Source organism: Pongo abelii, chromosome 18, assembly GCF_028885655.2.
Source record: "Pongo abelii isolate AG06213 chromosome 18, NHGRI_mPonAbe1-v2.0_pri, whole genome shotgun sequence".
Lineage (NCBI taxonomy): Eukaryota > Metazoa > Chordata > Mammalia > Primates > Hominidae > Pongo > Pongo abelii.
The window spans coordinates 47,605,106-47,627,312 of record NC_072003.2 but is presented as its reverse complement, the minus strand read 5'-3'; the positions used below and the strand labels follow the sequence as shown (position 1 = coordinate 47,627,312).

Sequence of the window (22,207 nt, the reverse complement as noted above, 5' to 3'; positions counted from 1 at the left end):
TATTCTAAGCAGTTTCACCTACACTGTCTCATTTAAAATTCTATGAAAGCCAGGTGCAGTGGCTCACTCCTGTAATCCCAACGCTTTGGGAGGCCGAGGTGGGAGGACTGCCTGAGGTCAGGAGTTCAACACCAGTCTGGTCAACATGGTGAAACCCCGTCTGTACTAAAAATACAAAAATTAGTTGGGCATGGTAGCGCACACCTGTAATCCCAGCTACTTGAGATGCTGAAGCAGGAGAATCACATGAACCCAGGAGGTGGAGGCTGCAGTGAGCCAAGATTGCACCACTGCACTCCAGCCTGGGTGACAGAGCGAGACTCCGTCTCAAAAAGAAAAAAAAAAGAAAAAGAAAAAAAATATATATATATATATATATTCTATGAAAGAGATTAAATAACCCAGCCCATTTTATAGATGAGGGAGCTGAGCCCGGAGGGGTTATGAAATTTGCCTGAGGTCATACAGTCAGTGAGTAGCAGGGTTAGAATTTGCACCCAGGCAGTCTGACTTGAGAAAGTATAAAGGCTTAGCTGATATGTCCTTCAACTCTTGCAAATACTATTTCTTTCCATTTTTTCAGTGGGCCATCCTCTATCTGCCTTCCAGTCTTTGCACTTTATAGTTTCCTGTTCCTAATACACTCTCCATCTTGCCTGATTAACCCTACTCATTGTTCAGATTTCAGCTAAGATAGCACCTCTAGGCTGGGCACGTTGGCTTACGCCTGTAATCCCAACACTTTGGGAGACCGAGGTGGGCAGATCACCTGAGGTCAGGAGTTCAAGACTAGCCTGGCCAACATAGTGAAACCCTGTCTCTACAAAAATATGAAGATTAGCTGGGCACGATGAGGGTGCCTGTAATCCCAGCTACTGGGGAGGCTGAGGCGGGAAAATCGCTTGAACCCAGGAGGCAGAGGTTGCAGTGAGCCAAGATCGTGACAATGCATTCCAGCCTGGGCGACAGAGCCCAAAATATACAATACTCTATGAGCATGTATTGTTTGTGTATATATATATATTTTTTAGATGGAGTTTCGCTCTTGTTGCCCAGGCTGGAGTGCAGTGGCACAATCTCGGCTCACCGCAACCTCCGCCTCCCAGGTTCAAGTGATTCTCCTGCTTCAGCCTCCCGAGTAGCTGGGATTACAGGCTTGCACCACTGTGCCCAGCTAGTTTTCTTTTTTTTTTTTTTTTGTAGTTTTAGCAGAGATGGGGGTTTCTCCATGTTGGTCAGGCTGGTCTCGAACTCCCAACCTCAGGCGATCCACCCACCTTGGCCTCCCAAAGTGCTGGGCTTACAGGCGTGAGCCACCGCGCCCGGCCATTGTATATTTTAAAATAATTGACAACTGGACACATTGACTCATGTCTGTCATCCCAGAGCTTTGGAAGGCCAAGGCAGGAGGATCACTTGAGCCCAAGAGTTTGAGACTAGCCTGGGCAACATAGCCAGACTCCATCTCTACAAAAGTTTAAAAAATTAGCTGGGCATGGCGGCATATGAATGTAATTCCAGCTACTCAGGAGGCTCAGACAGGAGGCTTGCTTGAGCCCAAGAGTTTGAGGCTTCAGTAAACTATGATCACACCACTGCATTCACCTGGACAACAGAGCAAGACTCTGTGTCTAAAAAAAAATTTTACATATATAAAAATAATTGAAGTGTTGATTTTTAAAAATGAAAAGTAGCGTAGTTGCAGACTTCCTAACTGGCTCGGCGTACTGAGGGGATTGTCCTGGCGGCTGGCCCTGTGCACATTTCAGCGAGTTGGCAGGCTTGCAGTCTTACCCTCCCGACACTGCAGTTCCTACACCTTCTTAGAATTTCAGGCCATCTCAGCTTTCCCCCAAGTGACTCAGGAAGGGGAGTTTCCCATGCAAGGCTGTTTGCTGGCAACCCACAAGTATGATTCGGGAAGGATGCAACAATTTCAGATCCCAGATCTGGCCAATTACACCATCATATTAAGAACAAATCTTAGGCCGGGCGCGGTGGCTCATGCCTGTAATCCCAGCACTTTGGGAATCCGAGGCAGGCAGATCACCTGAGGTCAGGGGTTCGAGACCAGCCTGGCCAACATGACAAAACTCCGTCTCTAATAAAAATACGAAAATTAGCTGGGCGTGGTGGTGCATGCCTATAATCCCAGCTACTGGGGAGTCTGAGGCAGGATAATTGCTTGAACCTGGGAAGCAGAGGTTGCAGTGAGCTGAGATCATGCCACTGCACTCCAGCCTGGGCAACAGAGTGAGACGGTCTCAACTGAAAAAAAAAAAAAAAAAGAAGAACAAATCTTGATGGGAGGTGTGGGGGCAGGCGAGTGGGGCTTAGGAGGGACTCCTGGTTTCTGTTTTGTTGTTCTTTGTTTTTTGGAGTGTGTGTGTGTGTTTACATTTCCACATGATTTGAATTTTTACAATGTGTATACATTGCTTTTGCAAACAGAAAATTTTAAATATATAAACAGTACTTGAAAAACTGCCAGGTGCAACCAGCCTACCCAGGGCCGATTCTGTGTCCTACATGTAGAAGAGGGCCCAGCCCTTTAGATAAAAGGTGTGGCCAGACACAGTGTCCCGCATCTATAATCCCAGTACTTTGGAGGCCGAGGAAGGAGGATTACTTGAGCCCAGGAGTTAAAAGACCAGCATGGGCAACATAGGGACCCCATCTCTAGGAAACAAAAATTTTTTAATTGGCCAGGTGCAGTGGCTCTTGCCTGTAATCCCAGCACTTTGGGAGACTGAAGCAGGCAGACCACTTGAAAGCAGGAGTTCGAGACCAGCCTGGCCAACATGGTAAAACCCTGCCTGTACTAAAAATACAAAAATTAGCTGGACATACCGGTGCACGGCTGTAATCCCAGCTACTCGGGGGGCTGAGGCAGAAGAATCACTTGAACCCAGGAGGCAGAGGTTGCAGTGAGCCGAGATCGCGCCACTGCACTCTAGCCTGCCCATGATAGCGCCTCAGCACTCCAGCCTGGGTGGCAGAGCAAGACCTTGTATAAAAAAAAAAAAAGATAAGAAGTGATATGCATCCAGAGAGCTCAAATGTGATTCAGGGGCACATCCAGGTTAAAACCCATGCTTAGGCAAAAGGGAACCACAAAGGATTTTGGGGGGTTTTGGTTTTGTTTTCTATCTAAAAGGAAAACGCAGGACACAGAGTTTTGAGGTGGATAATACAGTGTCTGGTCCTGGGCAAGCATGAGTGTTCCTAAATTGTTCTCTAGGCTTTCCCCTAGGCATATTTTAAGTTTCCTGTAAGCATTCCGGGCTTAACAATGGATTTTTCCTAATTCATCCTGAGCACACCCTCCACCCTTCTCTCCCCAGTCTTTATATCTGTCTTAGTTTGGGCTATTATGGCTAAGTACCTTAGACTGGGTGGCTTATAAACAGCAGCAATGTATTTCTCACAGTTCTAGGGGCTAGAAGTCTGAGATCAGGGTCCAAGCACATAGGATTCTGGTGAAGGCTTTCATCCAGGTTGCAGACTGCCGGCTTCTCATCGTGTCCTCACAAGGTGGGAAGAGGGCTGAAGGGAGCTCTCTGGAGTCTCTTTTATGACACTAATCTCACTCGTGGGGGCTCCACCCTCATGACCTAATTACCTCTCAAAGGCCCCACCTCCTATTACCATCATATTGGGAATTTTGGGGGGTGGATGCAAACATGAAGTCCACTGCACCATCTCCATAAATGGCATCTACCTAGTGCCCAAGCAAGACACTTCAGTGGTTTTTTTGGGTTTTTTTGGTTTTTTTATTTGTTTTTGAGATGGAGCCGTGCTCTGTCACCCAGGCTGAAGTGCAGTGGCATGATCTCGGCTCACTGCAACTTCTGCCTTCCGGGTTCAAGCAGTTCTCCTGCCTCAGCCTCCCAAAAGGGTGGGGTTACAGGCATGCGCCAACGCACCCAGCTAATTTTTGTATTTTTAATAGAGATGGGGTTTCGCCATGTTGGCCAGGCTGGTCTCAAACTCCTGACCTCAAGCAATCCACCCAACTCGGCCTCCCAAAGTGCTAGGATTACAGGTGTAAGCCACTGCACCTGGCCCACTTAAGTATTTTAATTCTTCCTTTTTGCTCACCTCCTATACCCAGTCCATAGCTAGTCCTATGGATTTTATCCCCACAATGTATCTCTAGGTTATCTTCTTCTGTCTACACCCAAGCTACAACCAAAGCCCGAATCATCCCTCACCAGGTCACTGCTACAGCCTGTCTGGTCTCCCTGACGCTGATGGTGCCCCTCTCCAACCCCTTGTGGATTTAGCATCCAGAATGCTCTTGCCCAGACACAAACCTGCTTGTCTGCTTACACTCTTGGATGGCTCCCCACCCATAAGATAAAACAGGAGCTCTGTAGCATGGTCTGCAGGACTGTCCCTGAACTCACCTCTTATTATTCCCCATATGCATCCATGGGCACTCTCCACAGGGATTCATATCGGCACTGTCACGCTTCCACATCTGCATGTGCTTGTACTTCTGGGATCTGAATTTCATCTCCCTTTTTGTCCCCTCACCTTCTCTCAGAATTTTTGTTGTTGTTGTTGTTTTTACACAGAGTCTCACTCTGTTGCCCAGGCTGGAGTATAGTGGTACAATCTTGGCTCACTGCAGCCTCTGCCTCCCGGATTCAACCTCCCTGTAGCTGGGATTACAGGTGTGCACCACCATGCCCAGCTAATTTTTGTACTCTTAGTAAAGGTGGGGATTCTTATAAATAATAATAAGAAGAAGGCTGGGTGTGGTGGTGCATGCCTATAATCCAGCACTTTGGGAGGCTGAGGCTGGTGAGTCACTTGAAGTCAAGAGTTCAAGACCAGCCTGGCTAACATGGTGAAACCCCATCTCTACTAAAAATACAAAAATTAGCCAGGTGTAGTGGTGCATGCCTGTAGTCCCAGCTACTTGGTAGGCTGAGGCATAAGAATCGCTTCAACCCAGGAGGCAGAGGTTGCAGTGAGCCAAGATCGTGCCACTGCACTCCAGCCTGGGTGGCAGAGGGAGACTTCCGTCTCAAAAAAAAAAAAAAAAAGAAGAGTGTAGGGCTCGAAAACTAGTAATGCTAATTAACTAACTCTGAGAACATCACATCTACCACCCATCTTTCTCTAACCATCTAATTTTGTTAGCCATAAATACATTTTTGAGCTGCTTATTCCTGAATCCAACTCTTGCATAAATTGTTGTGAACAAATACATGCGTTGCTCAGTTCTATTGAACCACATGTGAAAACAGTGGGGAAGGCTGGTGGTCCCAGACTGTTTTGGTGCTCTATTCGGGAGTAGATAATTTCCTGAACTGGGCCTAACTGCTTTGGCTGCCAAGTAACAATTTGTTTTTAGTGGAAAACTTGGCCGAGGCAAGGCTTGTGCAATTGTGCCCTCGCCCTTACCTAAGGAATTCCGTGCACAGAGGCTGTCCTGTAGCTTCTGGGGTAGTCATGTGTGTAGACACACACCTGTAATTAGTGTTCAGGAGGTGCAGAGGGAGGTCACAAAATCCTTGTGTGAGTGCCAAGGAAGGGACAGGACTAGAGAAGGGAGGCTCCTGGCCTGCACTGGGAGCTCAAGGGCAGGGCCCACTTCCTGGATGTCACCCACGCTTGAGCTCTGAAAGACCCCAAGGAAGCCACCTCGCTGATGAGGAAGGGCGGATGAGAGGAACGCTGAGGGGATAGAATGCATGTGGCTTCTGGCAGCCTCTCTCTGAGGATTGCTCAAGTGTGTATGCCATGAACCTCGGCCTACTTCTGAGTTGTTGCTGCGTGTTGGATAGTTAGTATGTGCAGCAGCCTGGGTGACTCATGAAAGTGACTGATAAGCCCTCTCTCTCTTTGCAGTAAGGGCAGATTCTAGCATTTGAGTCCACTTTGGGAAGGGTGGTGTGTGAGGTCAACGTAGAATATTCCAGGCTAGCCAGGCATGGTTGACCCATGCCTATAATCCCAGCATTTAGGGAGGCCGAGGCGGGTGGATGGGTTGAGCTCAGAAGTTCAAGACCAGCCGAGGCAACATGGAGAAACCCCTTCTTTACAAAAAAAATAGCTTGGTGTGGTGGCTCGTGTCTGTAGTCCCAGCTACTTGGGAGGCTGAGGTGGGAGGATCGCTTGAGCCCCGGAGGAGAAGGTTGCAGTTTGCAGTGAGCTAAGATCAAGCCACTGCACTCCAGCCTGGGCAACAGAAGGAGATACTGTCTTAAAAAAAAAAGGATATTCCAGGTTGTCTTGAAGTCCTCTCTTGACAAAGTTCTCTTAAGTTCCATCTAACAAACAGTTTTGTCTATTTGTTTTTATTAAAAGGAGGAAGAAAACAAAGAGAAAAGAAAGCTCTTACTTTTCCCTCCCAGGATTATAAGAAACATTACCCAATTTTAAAGGACTTCGAATTCAAATGTTGAAAGTCAGATGTTAAATAAGGGTTTGTAGGCTGGGCTTGGTGGCTCACGCCTATAATTTCAGCACTTTGGGAGACCAAGGTGGGCAGATCCCTGAGGTCAGGAGTTTGAGACCAGCCTGGCCAACATGGTGAAACTCTATCACTACTAAAAATACAAAAATTAGCCAGACATGGTGGCGCACACCTGAAGTCTCAGCTACTCAGGAGGCTGAGGCAGGAGAATCACTTGAATCCGGGAGGTGGAGGTTGCAGTGAGCCAAGATCACACCGCTGCACTCCAGCCTGGGTGACAGAGTAAGACTCTGTCTCAAAAAAAAAAATAAAAAAGAAATAAGGGTTTGTAGAGATATCCTATAAACATAAAAGTTTCTCCAGCTCTAACATTTTAAAATTCTATGAATCTCAGATTTATATCACTCCAATATGTCCAGTAAAGTAGAATGAAATATGACTTTGAAATTCACTAAAATGAAAAGATAGAAGCTGTATCTTTGCTGAATCCATGTCCTGAAATAGCTTTACAGGACAGGTAAAGCATTTCTGTTCATCTCTCCAGTAAATACCCACATCTTGCAGCTGCCTCTCTGCGACGAGGGAAAGGAGAGCAGGCTTCCTGAGGAGGAGTGAAGTGGAGTCATTTCACAGGCACCCAGCCTCCCCTCACCCTGTTCTCTTTCTTCCTCTACAGTTGCCTTTCCCTGCAGTGGGACTGGCAGCCATCCAACACTTCTGCACTCTTCCTGTTGTCTCCCTTGTGTGGCCTTCCTTAGCTGCTTAGCACCATGACTCCACACACCCACAAACACACAGCAGCCATCAGTTTAGTCCACATTTCTTAGGCATTCAAGACCCAATCTGGGCTGGGCATGGTGGCTCATGCCTGTAATCCCAGCACTTTGGAAGGCTGAGGTGGGCGGATCACCTTAGGCTAGGAGTTTGAGACCAGTCTGGCCAATATGGTGAAACCCCATCTCTACTAAAAATGAAAAAATTATCCAGGCATGGTGGCACATGCCTGTAATTCCAGTTACTCAGGAGGCTGAGGCAGGTGAATTGTTTGAACCTGGGAAGCCAAGGTTGCAGTGAGCCAAGATGGTGCCATTGCTCTCCGGCCTGGGTGACAGAGCGAGACTCTGTCTCAAAAAAAAAGACCCAATCTGACTCCAGTTGATGTGTCCAGATTTACCTCTTCAGCACAATCCCCTTATCCAGCCTCCATTTCCCTGTGCCCCTTTAGCATGCATGCCCCCTCTCCTCCCCTCTCCATACTCCCCTTCTCCTCCCATCTCCGGCATCCAGTTGAAGCACTGCCTTCTCTTTCTGATGTGCCCCTACACCGAGTCTCAATTTTTCCATGCATGCTTTTTTTTTTTTTTGAGACAGAATCTCACAGTGGTGTTATCACAGCTCACTGCAGTCTCAACCTCCTGGGCTCAGATGATCCTCCCACCTCAGCCTCCCGAGTAGCTGGGACTCTAGGTGTGCACCACCAAGTCCAGCTAATTTTTTTTTTTTTTTTTTTTTTTGGAGAGACAGTGGTCTCACTATGTTGCTCAGGCTGGTCTTGAACTCTTAAACTCAAACCATTCTCCAGCCTCAGCCTCCCAAACTGCTGGGATTACAGGGGTGAGCCACTGTGCCTAGCCTTACTTCTACATTTATTCAAATGATCGTGTTCTAGTCACCTCCCTGGTGAGATGGTAGATTCCTTGAGGGTGGGGATGAAAGCTCATGCATTTTTCTGTTCTCCACTGAACTTAGTACAGGAAGGAAAACAATATATTTTTTTTAATGGGTGAATGAATTTGTAAAAACTTTTTATTTGGTCCAGTTACTGATTTTCCCCCTCTCACAAAACAAACTATTTTTTTATAACACAGGAGGAAGAGGAGGGACTAATATCTGAAATGTTTACCTGGCCCTGAAATTTTCTCTGCTTTTATTTGATATGAGAACTTATCTTTGTCTTTATAGTAAATTATATCTATTTTTAGTATTAAAAAATCTTCTCAGCTGGGCTCTGTGACTCACGCCTGTAATCCCAGCACTTGGGAGGCTGAGGCGGGCAGATCACCTGAAGTCAGGAGTTTAAGACCAGCCTGGCCAACATGGTGAAACCCCGTCTCTACAAAAATACAAAAATTAGCTGGGCATGATGGCAGGTACCTGTAATCCCAGCTACTCAGGAGGCTGAGGCAGGAGAATCACTTGAACCCGGGAGGCAGAGGTTGCAGTGAGCCGAGATGGTGCCATTGCACTCCAGTCTTGGTGACACAGTGAGACTCCGTCTCAAAAATAAAATAAAAATAAAAATAAAACCTTCTCATTATAGGCCAGGCGTGGTGCTGACACCTGTAATCCCAGCACTCTGGGGGAATGAGGTGGGTGGATGGCTTGAGCCCAGGAGTTCTAGACCAGCCTGGGCAACATAGTGAGACCCCCATCTGTACAAAAAATTTAAAAATTAGCTGGGTGTGGTGGTGCACGCCTGTTGTCCTAGTTACTTGGGATGCTGAGGAGGGAAGATTGTTTGAGTCCAGGAGTTTGAGACTACAGTGAGCTAAGATCACAGCACTGCACTGCAGCCTTAGCAACAGAGCAAGACCCTGTCTCAAGTAAATAAATAACTTTTTATTATAAAGTCATACAACAAATTATTTAATAAATTATAACAATACACAAGCGTGTTGTGTGGGAACAAAACTCCCCCACTCCAGGTTGCTCTTTCAGGATTATGAAAGAGAAACTCCATGATGCTGCCCAGAGACATGGATTAGGGGGGATATCGGTCTACATTAGCGTACAAAAGGTACTACCCACTATGAGTACATATGGCAAGACCTTCACTTCCCAGATGGAAGTTCCCTGAGCCTAAGAAATCCATCTGACTTGTGCAGCTTCTGACCTCGCTGGATCTGTTCTATTCTCTGTGCAGTGGGGCTGACCATGGTGACTATCCCATAGGGTGGTAATGATGCTGCAGGACCATGGAGTTGCTCAGCACAGCATCTGGCCCAAAGCAAGGGTTCAACCCATGTTTGCAGTCAAAATACAGCATGGCCCAGAGAACAAGGTTGTTTGGACACCTGTAATCCCAGCACTTTGGGAGGCCGAGGCAGGTGGATCACCTGAGGTCAGGAGTTCAAGACCAGCCTGGCCAACATGGTGAAACCCCATCTCTACTAAAAATACAAAAATTAGCCAGGTGTGGTGGCTCACGCCTATAGTCACAGCAACTCCGGAGGCTGAGGCAGGAGAACCACTTGAACCCAGGAGGCAGAGGTTACAGTGAGTTGAGATCACACCACTGCACTCCAGCCTGGGGGAGATAGCGAGAAAAAAGAAAAAAAAGGTTGGAGAGCAGAGACTGAAGGCTGAGGGGAGCACAGCATGGCTTCAACTGTCCTTCCTAGCATGTTTGACAGAGTCAGTGACTTGTAATTGAAAGTGGTAAAGAAATAAAGGAGATAGGGAGGCCGAGTGGTGGAAAGAAATGAACTTCGGACCCAGACAGACCTCAGTGTGAAGGCCAACTACATGACTGCCTATTTGTAATGACTTTGGTTGCATTTCCTGAACCTTATTTCCTCATTTATAAAATGGGCAAACAGTATACCTGTATACCAGTATACCTAGGTTGTGAGGATTCAATGAGTTAGTGTAAAGTGGCTGGCACATGGTAGTAGATATCTAATAAATGCTAACAGTTTTCCTAGAGCGAGCTTTCATTTTTTTGTTTTGTTTTGTAAAGTTTGTGTAAACACACAGAATTAGAGCTGAAAGGAGTTTCTAGGCCAAGACCTTCAGTTCCCAGATGGGGAAACTCAGAAAGAAGGTGCATGACTTGCCTGAGCTGTTTTCCAGCTCCCAGGCCGTGGTCTGGCCCCCATCCCCAGGGGCCACTGTGACCTGGCTCCCCTGAGCCAGAAGGAGGCCATCTGAGATCCTCCTCTAGGGAAAGTTGGAGAAACCTAACCCTGCTGGGAGTTTTGTCACCAATTAGTTTAATGGACTCTTTTGTGTGGACCTGGCCAAGGGAGCAGGAGGGGACAGGATTTATTTGCCTTTTCCTTTCACTACCTGGGCTTCCCAAATGCGCACCCTTATGTTGACTTTGAGGCCCTCAGTGTCAGGACATCTACGCTTGCCCACCGCTGTTGCCGCAACAAGGTTTTGAAGGATGCCAGGTGCATAATGTCCTGCCTTGTGTCTTTCTCTATCTCTTTTTTTTTTAGGCAGAGTCTCACTCTGTCACCCAGGCTAAAGGGCAAGGGTGCAATCATGACTCACTGCAGTCTCCAGCTGCTGGGTTCAAATGATCCTCCCACCTCAGCCTCCTAAGGAGCTGGGACTGCAGGCATGTACCTCCACACCTGCCTAATTTTTGTATTTTTTTGTAGAGGTAGGGTCTCACCATGTTGCTCAGGCTGGTCTCAAATCCCTGGGCTCAAGGTATCTGCCTATCTTGGCTTCCTAAAGTGCTGGGATTACAGGCACGAGCCACCACACCCTGCCCTGCCTTGTTTCTTAATACCCAGAGGAAAAAAAATGTGACCACTCAGATCCTGCACTCATATTTTTTTCTGCCTTTTCCTCCAAATTCAACCAAGGCAACATCTTATACTCCTTCCAAGAAAAACAACAGCAGCAGCAGCAGCACTGTAATTCTCTAACATAGTTTTTAAAAAAATCACACAAAAAATTATGTGAAAGATGCTAAATTAGATTTGCCTAATGAGATGCCTACTTACCCCGGGTTTTGCTTCATGTCTCAGCTCTGGGCACTCTCAGTCATGGCTTTTGGGTCTTGCAACACTTGTCAAGCTCAAGCTCCCAAAGGAATTCTAGAAATCTGTCAGATCCTCCTCACACCCTGACTCCCCTCAGTACCCAGTGTTCAGGATTAGTGGCAAGGGCTTAGTTTTCATTTTGTTTGGTTTTGTTTTTTTGAGACGTAGTCTCACTCTGTTGCCCAGTCTAGAGTGCAGTGGCACTATCTCGGCTCACTGCAACCTCCGCCTCCCAGGCTCGAGTGATCCTCTGCCTCAGCCTCCCAAGTAGCTGGGATTACAGGCGTGTGCCACCACGCCTGGCTAATTTTTGTATTTTTAGTAGAGATGGGGTTTCGCTACGTTGGCCAGGCTGGTCTCAAACTCCTGAACTCAGGTGATCCACCTGCCTCAGCCTCCCAAAGTGCTGAGATTACAGGTATGAGCCACTGTGCCCGGCCTGGCTTAGTTGTTTACTACGTGAATAACTCATTCTCTTGGACCAAGCATCTTGCAGGGGACTGAACACCACAAATCTATTTTCATGTAAATATCCTGTGCTTTTCCACTACATTGTATTCTATCAGGTGAGGATGAACAGAAGCTTGCACCATTAATAACTAGAGAAAGAAACAGGTAACCTGGGCAGGGGAACCCAGCATTTTTTCTCTTTGCATTTAGAAAATCACCTTGGTTGGCATATTCAGCCAGCAAGAAAGAGAGGATCATCAGGCGCAGTGGCTCACACCCGTAATCCCAGCACTTTGGGTGGCCGAGGAGGGCAGATCACAAGGTCAAGAGATCGAGACCATCCTGGCCAACATGGTGAAACCCCGTCTCTACTAAAAATACAAAAATTAGCTAGGCATGATAGCCTGTGCCTGTAGTCCCAGCTACTCGGGAGGCCGAGGGAGGAGAATTGCTTGAACCCGGGAGGTGGAAGTTGTTATGAGCCAATATTGTGCCATTGCACCCCAGCCTGGTGACACAGCGAGACTCTGTTGCAAAAAAAAAAAAAAAAAAAAGGATCAAAGAGGTATCTACAAAATGGAACCTTTTAAAACTCTAGAATCTCTTAAAGATATCCCCAACACAATGATCCCTGATGCTCTATTTCTATTTTCATCCTATAACTTTCCTTCAAGGAGTCTATAAAGCATCAACTCAAAGTGACAAGAAGTGGACACATATTCTAAGGGAGCTCCCCAAGACAAAAGGAAGATGGAGGAAATGGTCTCTGAAGGTATGTGTGAAGGTGCTAGAGAGGAAGTTGTCCCTGCCCAGCCCTGGTCACAAAAAAAAACCTCTTTCATCCCAGCCACATCACAAACAAAACAGAGACATTTTGCCATCACCAATCAGTCTGGAATGACCTTTATGACTTTGGAATTGTCCTATCTCCTTCTATTCTCCACCATACCTACTTTCTACCTTTCTTCAGTAAAAACTTCTCAATAACCTTTGCCATCTGCTGTGGGGAAACCAAACACAGAGAAGTCACAGTTGCTGTGCAATTTAGTTATGGAGACAAGACAGGGAGACCTCTAACAAAGAATAAAAATGAGGGGATGCTGGCCCAACTGTATCCCTTGTGCATATCTAAAAATAAAGGGGATCAGTGTGTAGATGAGTGGATTGAAACAAAAAGAAAATAAGAAAATAAAAGTAAAGGGGAAATTAGCATAAGGTCTCTTGCAAAAAAAAAAAAAAAACCTGAGATTTTCTGAAAGTGTACTCTTTAGATTGGCTCTTGAAAGAAATGAGGGCTGGCCATGGTGGCTCACGCCTGTAATCCCAACACTTTGGGAAGCTGAGATAGGCAGATCACTTAAGGTCAGGAGTTCGAGACTAGCCTGGCCAACACAACGAAACCCTGTCTCTACTAAAAATACAAAAAAAGTAGCTGAGCTTGGTGGCAGTAGTCTTGCTACTCAGAAGGCTGAGGCAGGAGAATCACTTGAACCTGGGGGGCAGAGATTGCAGTGAGCCAAGATTGTGCCACTGCACTTCAGCCTGGGTGACAGAGTGAGACTCCATCTCAAAAATAAATAAATAAACAAGAAAGTGGCTGGGCACGGTGGCTCACGCCTGTAATACCAGCACTTTGGGAGGCCAAGGCGGGCGGATCACCTGAGGTCAGGAGTTCGAGACCAGCCTGACCAACAGGAAAAAACCACGTCTCTAATAAAAACACAAAATTAGCCAGGTTTGGTGGCATGCGCCTGCAATCCCAGCTACTCGGGAGGCTGAGGCAGTGAGAATCACTTGAACCCGGAGCCAGAGGTTGCAGTGAGCCAAGATCGCACCATTGCACTCCAGCCTGGGCAACAAGAGTGAAACTCTGTCTAAAAAAAAAAAGAAGAAGAAGAAAGCAATGAGGAGGTAGACTGGGGGAAGGACGGCCTTCCTAGTAGGGAAAGCAGCAGGGTATAAAGGAAGGAATAATGTATGGAGAGTTAGGAGAGCTTGGGGTGCATCTGAGCTATCTTGAATTGGGGTCTGCATCTAGGGCATGGAGTGGCCCAGGGTCTGCGAGGTCATTTTCTGATACTTATAGTCGATGGTTAACTTATGATTCTGTGATGGGGTTGGAATACAGATCTGCCAGGCTTGTGCTCCTTGTGTGTGTTATGTCCTTCCGCACCCTAGTGGGACAGTGTCAATGGGATCGAACCTTTGCGTGTGCCCCTTCCTCTGCCTGGAACTCATCTCCTCTGAATCAAACTCTGTTCAGTAGAACCTTCTGGGATGATAGAAATGTTCTATTAACCTGCATTGTCCAGTACAGTAACCACTAGTTAAATGTGGGGATTGAACCTTTGAAATGCGGCTAGTGTGACTGAGGAATGGAATGAATTTTTAATTGTATTTATTTATTCATTTTTGCTTTTGAGTTTTTTGCTGTTGTTCTTGTTGTTTTGAGACAGGGTCTTGTTATGTTGCCCAGGCTAGTCTAGAACTCCTGGGCTCAAGCGATCTTCCTGCCTCAACCTCCCAAAGTGCTGGGATTATAGGCACAAGCCACTGCAACCCACTGTATTTAAGTCTCATTTATTTATTTATTTATTTTTGAAATGGAGTTTCACTCTTGTTGCCCAGGCTGGAGTGCAATAGCGAGATCTCAGCTCACCGCAACCTCTGCCTCCCAGGTTCAAGTGATTCTCCTGCCTGGGATTACAGGCATGCGCCACCACACTCGGCTAATTTTGTATTTTTAGTAGAGACGGTGTTTCTCCATGTTGATCAGGCTGGTCTCAAACTCCCGACCTCAGGTGATCTGCCTGCCTTGGCCTCCCAAAGTGCTGGGATTACAGGCATGAGCCACCTTGCCAGGCCAAGTCTAATTTATTTAAATAGTCACGGGGGCTAGTGGCACCTAATGGGCGGCATGGCTCATGGTTTGCTCCTTTGCAATGTTCAGCTATCAATCATCTTCTCGGAGAGGCTGTTCCTTAGGATTGCCACCTGTGGAAGGCAGAATGCCCCCCCAACCCCTGCCAAAAACATACACATCTGAATCCCTGGAACCTGTTACCTTACCTGCCAAAGGGGTATTAAGGTTGCAGATGACATCAAATTGCTGCTGAGCTGACCCTGAAATGGGAAAGTTCTCCTGAATTTTCTGGAGTAGCCCATCTAATCTTATGAGTCCTTAAAAGGGAAAAAGAAGTAGATAGAGAAGTAGATGAGCTATAGAGATGAGAGAGATGAAAAAGGAGAAAGATTAGAAGTGTGAGGCGGGCCAGGTGCAGTAACTCACGCCTTTAATCCCAACACTTTGGGAGGCCTAGGTGGTCAGGTCACCTGAGGTCAGGAGTTCGAGACCAGCTTGACCAACATGGTAAAACCCCGTCTCTACTAAAAATACAAAAATAAGCCAGGCGTGGTGGTGGGCGCCGGTAGTCCCAGATACTCAGGAGGCTGAGGCGAGAGAATCACTTGATCACTTGAACTCGGGAGGCGGAGGTTGCAGTGAGCAGAGATTGCACCACTGTACTCTAGCCTGGGTGACAGAGTGGGACTCTGTCTCAAAAAAAACCCAAGAAGTGTGAGGGGGAATCACCCTCCATGGTTGGCTTTGAAGATGGAGACAGGCAGGCTCCGCCAACCAAGTGCAGTGGCCTCTAGGAGGTGAGAACAGGCCCTCCATGGACAGCCAGCAGGCAAACTGGGCCTCAGTCCTACAACTGCAAAAAACTGAATTTTGCCAAAAACTTGAATGAGCACAGAAATAGATTCTCCTTGAGAACCTCCAGAAAGGAGCATGGTCTGCTAACACCTTGATCTTAGTCCCATGAGACCCACACCAGACTTCTGACCTACACAGCTGTAAGACAATACATTTGTGTTGTTTAAAGCCACTAAATCTGTGGTCATTTGGGCCGGGTGTGGCGGCTCACGTCTGTAATCCCAGCGCTTTGGGAGGCTGAGGTGGGAGAATAGCTTGAGGCCAGGAGTTCAAGACCAGCCTGGGCAACACAGCAGGACCCCATCTCTACAAACAAATACAAAAATTAGGGCCAGGTGTGGTGGCTCATGCCTGTAATCCCAGCACTTTGGGAGGTCAAGGTGGGCGGATCACCTGAGATCAGGAGTTCGAGACTAGCCTGACCAACATGGAGAAACCCCATCTCTACTAAAAATAAAAAATTAGCTGGGCGTGGTGGCGCATGCCTGTAATCCCAGCTACTCAGGAGGCTGAGGCAGGAGAATTGTTTAAACCCGGGAGGCAGAGCTTGCAGTGAGCCGATATCATGCCATTGAACTCCAGCCTAGGCAACAAGAGCGAAACTCCGTCTCAAAAAAAAAAAAAAAAAAAAAATTAGCCAGGTGTGGTGGCATGCGCCTATAATCCCAGCTACTTGGGAGGCTGAGGCAGGAGAATCACTTGAACCCAGGAGGCAGAGGTTGCAACGAGCTGAGATCACGCCACTGAACTGCAGCCTGGGCAACAAGAGTGAAACTCCATCTCAAAACAAAAATACAAAACTTAGCTAGGTGTGGTGGCTCACGTTTATAGTCCCAAACACTTGGGAGGCTGAGGTGGGAGGATCATTTGAGCCTAGGAGGTCGAGGCTGCAGTGAGCTGAGATCACGCCACTGCACTCCAGCCTGGGTGGCAGAGTGAGACCCCATCTCTAAATAAATAAAAATTTGTGGTCATTTTTTTCGGCAGCAATGGGAAACTAATACTCCACCCTAGACTGGCTCTAGGCCCACCCTGGTGGGGCCCCTAAGGAGTGAGGAGTCTAAGGACCCAAGGAGAGGTGCCCCCATGGAGGCCCCTTCTAACATCAGTGAGCTGCTCCATGGCCCTGGCCCTGCGATCATGGCCCACATGTACCTCCTCTCTCGTTCTGTCCTCCAGTGGGTGAACAGGCCTCAGATGAGCACTCCCAGGCCTGAGGGGAAACACATCAATGGGTGTCTGTGCGGGAACAGGTGAGGCCTGAGCTGGGGACACTGGGCTTCAGTGTTCACAAGGGCACATGCGAGTCCCTTTGATATATGAGACACAGCAAGGCAGAGGAGTGCTGGCAAGAAAAGTAGCTCAGGAGCGGGGCTCAGGGTCGGCCTCTGACCCTCTCTGGGCTGCCGGGTGGAACTCTGGGAAGGCTGTGGATTTTATTTTTTAAAAAATTAATTTATAATTTATTTTTGAAAATAGAGATGGGGTCTCACTATGTTGCCCAGGTTGGTCTAGAACTCCTGGGCTCACGTGATCCTCCTGCCTTGGCCTCCCAAAAGGTTGGGATCACCTGGCCAGTCTGTGGATTTTAAATTCAAGCCAGATCTCCCAGGTGTTTGTGAGGGTATATGAAGGAGAATAGAATATATTTTTCTCTCTTTTTTTAGAGACAGGATCTTGCTCTGTTGTCCAGGTTGGAGTGCAGTGACATGATCTCAGCTCATGGCAGCCTTGACCTCTCAGGCTCAAGTGATCCTCCCACCTCAGCCTCCCAAGTATCTGGGACTACAGGCGTGAGCCATCACACTGAGCTAATTTTCATATTTTTTAATAGAGATGGGGTCTTGCTACGTTGCTCAGGCTGGTCTCGAACTTCTGGCCTCAAGCAATCCTCCCATCTCAGCCTCCCAAAGTGCTGGGATTACAAGAGTGAACCACTGTGCCCAACCCTGCCCTTCCCTTTCCTTTCACTACACAGCCTTGTCCTTGAGAATCTCGTTGGCTCCTGTGATTTTAACCATCCCCTGTAGGAACATGATACCCCAAAGCACAGTATTTTCTCAAATTTCATTTCCAAATTTTATCTTGTCTGCTGCACTTCTCCATCTAGATATCCCAGAGACCACTCAGCATTCCGTGTCTAAACTTAACCCCCTCCCCAATCCACCCACCATTTCCTACCATTTCTGAGATTCAGAACCATGGGCGCTCTGACCCTTCCCTCTTCCTCACCTCAGACAACCATTCCACCAACAAGCCCTCTGGATTTTACTACCACCACAGCTTCACTAATCCAAGTGTGTCCTACAGGCCAGGCACGGTGGCTCATGCTTATAATTCCAGCACTTTAGGAGGCTGAAGCACGAGGATCACTTGAGCTCAGAAGTTTGAGAACAGCCCAGAAAATAGAGTGAGATCCTCCCTGTGTCTACAAAAAATTTTAAAAATTAGCCGGGCATGGTGGCACATGTCTGTAGTCTCAGCTGCTTGGGAGGCTGAGGTGGGAGGATCACTTGATCCCAAGAGGTTGAGGGTGCAGTGAGCCATAATCACACCACTGTACTCCAGCCTGGGTGATGGCGCGAGACTCTGTCTCAAACAAAAAAAAAAAGAGCCTCTCAGAGTTCCCAGTCCAGTTCTTCCTGCTTTGCATACCTGATTAATCCAGTACAGCCGGGGCTCTGAGTATGTTACCCTTCCTCTTCAAAAACTTTCAGTGGCTCTTCCTGGGAACAGAGGAATGAACTTTTCCATCTTGGCACTCCAGATCTCACAGCATGTGAGATTACGGTAGTTTAATATTTAACCCGCAAGAGGCTTGAAATCCCAAGACCTGAGACAAAATCCTGGATGTGCCCAGGTTGGTTTCAAACTCTGGGCCTCAAGTGATCCTCCTGTCTCGTGTAACTCTGGGCAAGTTGTGCCAACTCTGTGAACCTCTGTCAGGGAGAATTCTCCAATCAAGTGTCTTGAGGATGGAATTAGATAATGCATACAAAATATTTATCCTTGTTCACATTAAGCCATGACTATATTGTAGCTGCTATCATTATTAGCTCATATAAAGGTGCTTAGCAAAAAGTGCCTGCCACTAAGGTACTCAAGCAATCAGTGCTTTCCCAAGATGTTACTTGAGTCTGTATCTCTGGTGTTACTTGTATTTCAAAACTGTTTTTTCCCATTACGTTTTATTTATTTTTTGAGACAGAGTCTTGATCTGTCTCCCAGGCCCCAGGCTGGAGTGCAGTGACGTGATCTTGGCTCACTGCAACCTACACCTCCCAGGTTCAAGCGATCCTCCTGCCTCAGCCTCCTGAGTAGCTGGGATTACAGAAACCCACCACCACGCCCAGCTAACTTTGTATTTTCAGTAGAGACAGGGTTTCTCCATGTTGGCCAGGCTGGTCTCGCACTCCTGATCTCAAGTGATCCATTCACCTTGGCCTCCCAAAATGATGGGATTACAGGCTTGAGCCACCACGCCCAGCCATTACTTCTCATTTATGGAAGATGACATGACATCCAAATGCATATGCTAATACATTTACTCTATATCACAGGTTGGCAAACTTTTTCTGTAAAGGGCCAGATAATAAATATGTCAACTAAGGCAGGCCATACTATGATGTAACTTTTCAACTCTGCTGTTAGCCACCATAGACAAAATGTAACTGAAGGGGTATGGCTGTGTCTCAATAAAACTTTATTAATGTTACTAGATAATTCAGGGAATGCGAGTTAAAAAAAAACTTTATTAATGAATGCTAAACTTTGAATTTCATATAATTTTCTTTTGTTCTCTCCTTTCTTTCTTTCTTTTATTTTTTTCTCTCTTCCCCGTCCCCTTCCATTTCCCTTTCCCTTTCCTCTTCTTTTTCTTTCAAGATAGTATCTCACTCTGTTGCTCAGGCTGGAGTGCAGTGGCACAATCATGGCTCACTGCAGCCTGGACCTCCTGGGCTCAAGCAATCCTCCTGCCTCAGACTCCCGAGTAGCACACCACTACGGCCAGATAATTTTTTACTTTTGTATTTATTTATTTATTTTTTGAGATGGAATGTCACTCTGTCACCCAGTCTGGAATGCAGTGGCCGAATCTCGACTCACTGCAACCTCCACCTCCCAGGTTCAAGCGATTCTCCTGCCTCAGCCTCTGAAGTAGCTGGGACTACAGGCGCTCACCATCATGCCCAGCTAATTTTTGTATTTTTAGTAGAGACAGGGTTTCACCATGTTGGCCAGGCTGGTTTTGAACTCCTGACCTTAGGTGATCCACCCGCCTCAGCCTCCCAAAGTGCTGGGATTACAGGCATGAGCCGCGGTGCCGAGCTCTGTAATTTTCATGTGTCATGAAATATTCTTCTTTTGATTTTTTCCAACCATTTAAACATGTAAGGCCGGGCTCTATAGAGTGTTCTTTTAATTTAAACAGAACAACAGTTAAGAATAATATGAAGTAAAGGAGAGTACAAATGATTTGTGGGCCAATAGAATAGTCTAATAGTGGCTCAACAATAACCAAGTTGGGCAATGCAGTCACAAACGTTTACTGTGCATAAAACCCTACAGTCTGGTTCAACCTAGCTGTCCAGCTGTGTCTCCTCCAGGCCCCAGTCAAAGCGGGCTTCCATTTCCCCAAACACAGACCCTGCACGTTCCCTAGTTCCTCTGTCTAGAATACACCCTCCCGTTGTGCTCATTAAAAGCATATCCTGGCTGGGCACAGTGGCTCATTCCTGTAATCCAGCACTTTGGGAGGCTGAGGCAAGAGGATCGCTTGAGGTCAGGAGTTCTAGACCAGCCTGGGTAACATGGCAAAACCCTGTCTCCACCAAAAACAAAAAAATTAGCCATGCGTGGTGGCGCGCGCCTGTAACCTCAGCTACTCGGAGGCTGAGGTGAGAGAGTCTCTTAAGCCTGGGAGGCAGAGGTTACAATGGGCTGAGACAGTACCACTGCACTCCAGCCTAGATGTCAGAGCGAGACCCTGTCTCAAAAAAAGAATTTAAAATTTGAAAAATAATAAAAAGAAACAAACCACATCCTCGAAGGGCCATATCAAATGCCACCTCTTAAAAATTCTAAGGCCAGGCACGGTGGCTCATGCCTGTAATCCCAGCACTTTGGGAGACCGATGCAGGCAGATCACTTGAGGTCAGGAGTTCGAGACCAGCCTAGCCAACATAGCGAAACCCCCATCTCTATAAAAAATACAAAAATTGGCCAGGAGTCACGGCACATGCCTGTAATCCCAGCTACTTGGGAAGCTGAGTCACGAGAAGCACTTGAACCCGGAAGGCGGAGGTTGCAGTGGGCCAAGATTATGCCATTGCACTCCAGCCTGGGCAACAGAGCAAGAGCTTGTCTCAAAAAAAAAAAAAAAAAAAAAAGAAAAAAAATATTCAATGATTCTTCCCTACCCCTCATAAATGGTATTTTCCCTTCTCTCTCCCTTCTCCTTGTGCCCTGTTCTCTCAGTAATAGCTTGTTTGTGCCTCCATCATTGTACTTATATTCTAGTTATTTTTTGCTATTTATCTTACTTAAAACCAAGCTTCTTGAGGTGTGGGGCCTTCACTCAGGATCCTTCAGTGCCTGGCATATAGCAAGCACTCAGGAAGCATCTCTCGAGGTTGTTTCTTGGAATTGAACACAGGGTATGATGTCACTCCGGCCACTGTGTAACTGACATAATGAAGTGGGAAGAGATTGGCTAGTTGAAATTGCAGTAAATGGAATGGGTCTGGCGCGTTACTCGTTCTAGTTAACGGAATGAAGTATTGCCCCCACCCCCCACCAAAATAAAAAACAAATGGAGTAGGTCTGGATGGGGGTGTTGGGAGGCAGTGAAGGGAAAGGCTGTGCCTCTGGGGCACAGCTGGAGGAGAATCCTGTTTGGTGATTGAGGTGGCATGACTAGTCTGTCTTAGTTATGCCTTCCACAGGAAGCAGGTCTGAAAAGAGAGAAAAGTAGGGCTTCTTAGAGCTTCCCACACACAGGAGAGGCTCAGCAAAGAACACAGTGAAATTCAACTGCTGATTCTCTCCGGGCCTCAGGAGAGCAGGGTTTTGAGAAGGGCCTTGCGATACACATCGTGCCCCAGTTACACCGAGTGAATCAGGCTCTGATGCAATTGGCAATAGGCCTTAATCACAAGCTTCATCTCACAGGCTCCGCACAGACGAGCTTTGTCATTTCTCTGAGGGAATCACTGTCATTTCTCTTCCAGGCTCAAAGCAGCTCCCCCTGCCCCGTGTAAAGCGCTGATGAGATGGCAATTTAAACTGCTTTGATGACCAGGTTTCGTTAGGTAAGAAGGCCCGATTAAGCAACGGTGGCCCAAATAACCTCAGTGGTTCAGACGCTGTTTTTCAAAGCCAGCAGAAGTCTTGCCAAATTAAAGGATGTCAGGATGAGATGCTATGAATATCAGTTTCCTTCTCTCTGGCAATGGAGAGGATTAATTAAATGCCTGTGAAGTGCTTTGAAAATTTAAGCTGTTGAGAATTATTGTTCTGTGTAATAGGGAAAAAATAGAGTTCTTGGCTCATTAAAGCTGTAATGTTGCAAGCCTGAGCACTATTTTCAGGATATCTTTGAGAGCTACATTTTTATTAAGAGGAAGAAAAGAGAAATGTGTCTATGAATACAGATATACAGTATACATGCTGGAAAGTCAGTTGGGTTAATCAGTATGTCTCTTGATTAAGAAATGAACTGGAGGCTGGGTGTGGTGGCTCATGCCTATAATCCCAGCATTTAGGGAGGCTGAGGCAGGAGTATCACTTGAGCCACTGAGTTTGAGTCCAGCCTGAGCAACAGAGTGAGAC

General features: G+C 46.9%; 1 protein-coding gene across 3 annotated transcripts in view; it reads left to right on the top strand.

The window, feature by feature from the left end:
- The window catches only part of SIAH1 (siah E3 ubiquitin protein ligase 1), an 89,720-nt gene that overhangs the window by 31,529 nt on the left and 35,984 nt on the right, over window positions 1–22,207 (top strand). Inside the window, exons 3-4 of one of the 3 annotated variants that reach the window (XM_054533865.2) lie at window positions 3,431–3,534; window positions 12,333–12,430. In XM_054533865.2, the coding sequence (XP_054389840.1) occupies window positions 12,409–12,430 (22 nt within the window). In that variant the 5' untranslated portion in view covers window positions 3,431–3,534; window positions 12,333–12,408. Of the gene's footprint in view, window positions 1–3,430; window positions 3,535–11,868; window positions 12,224–12,332; window positions 12,431–22,207 lie in introns of all 3 variants that reach the window. The other 2 variants (XM_054533863.2, XM_054533864.2) reach the window with 2 other exon arrangements.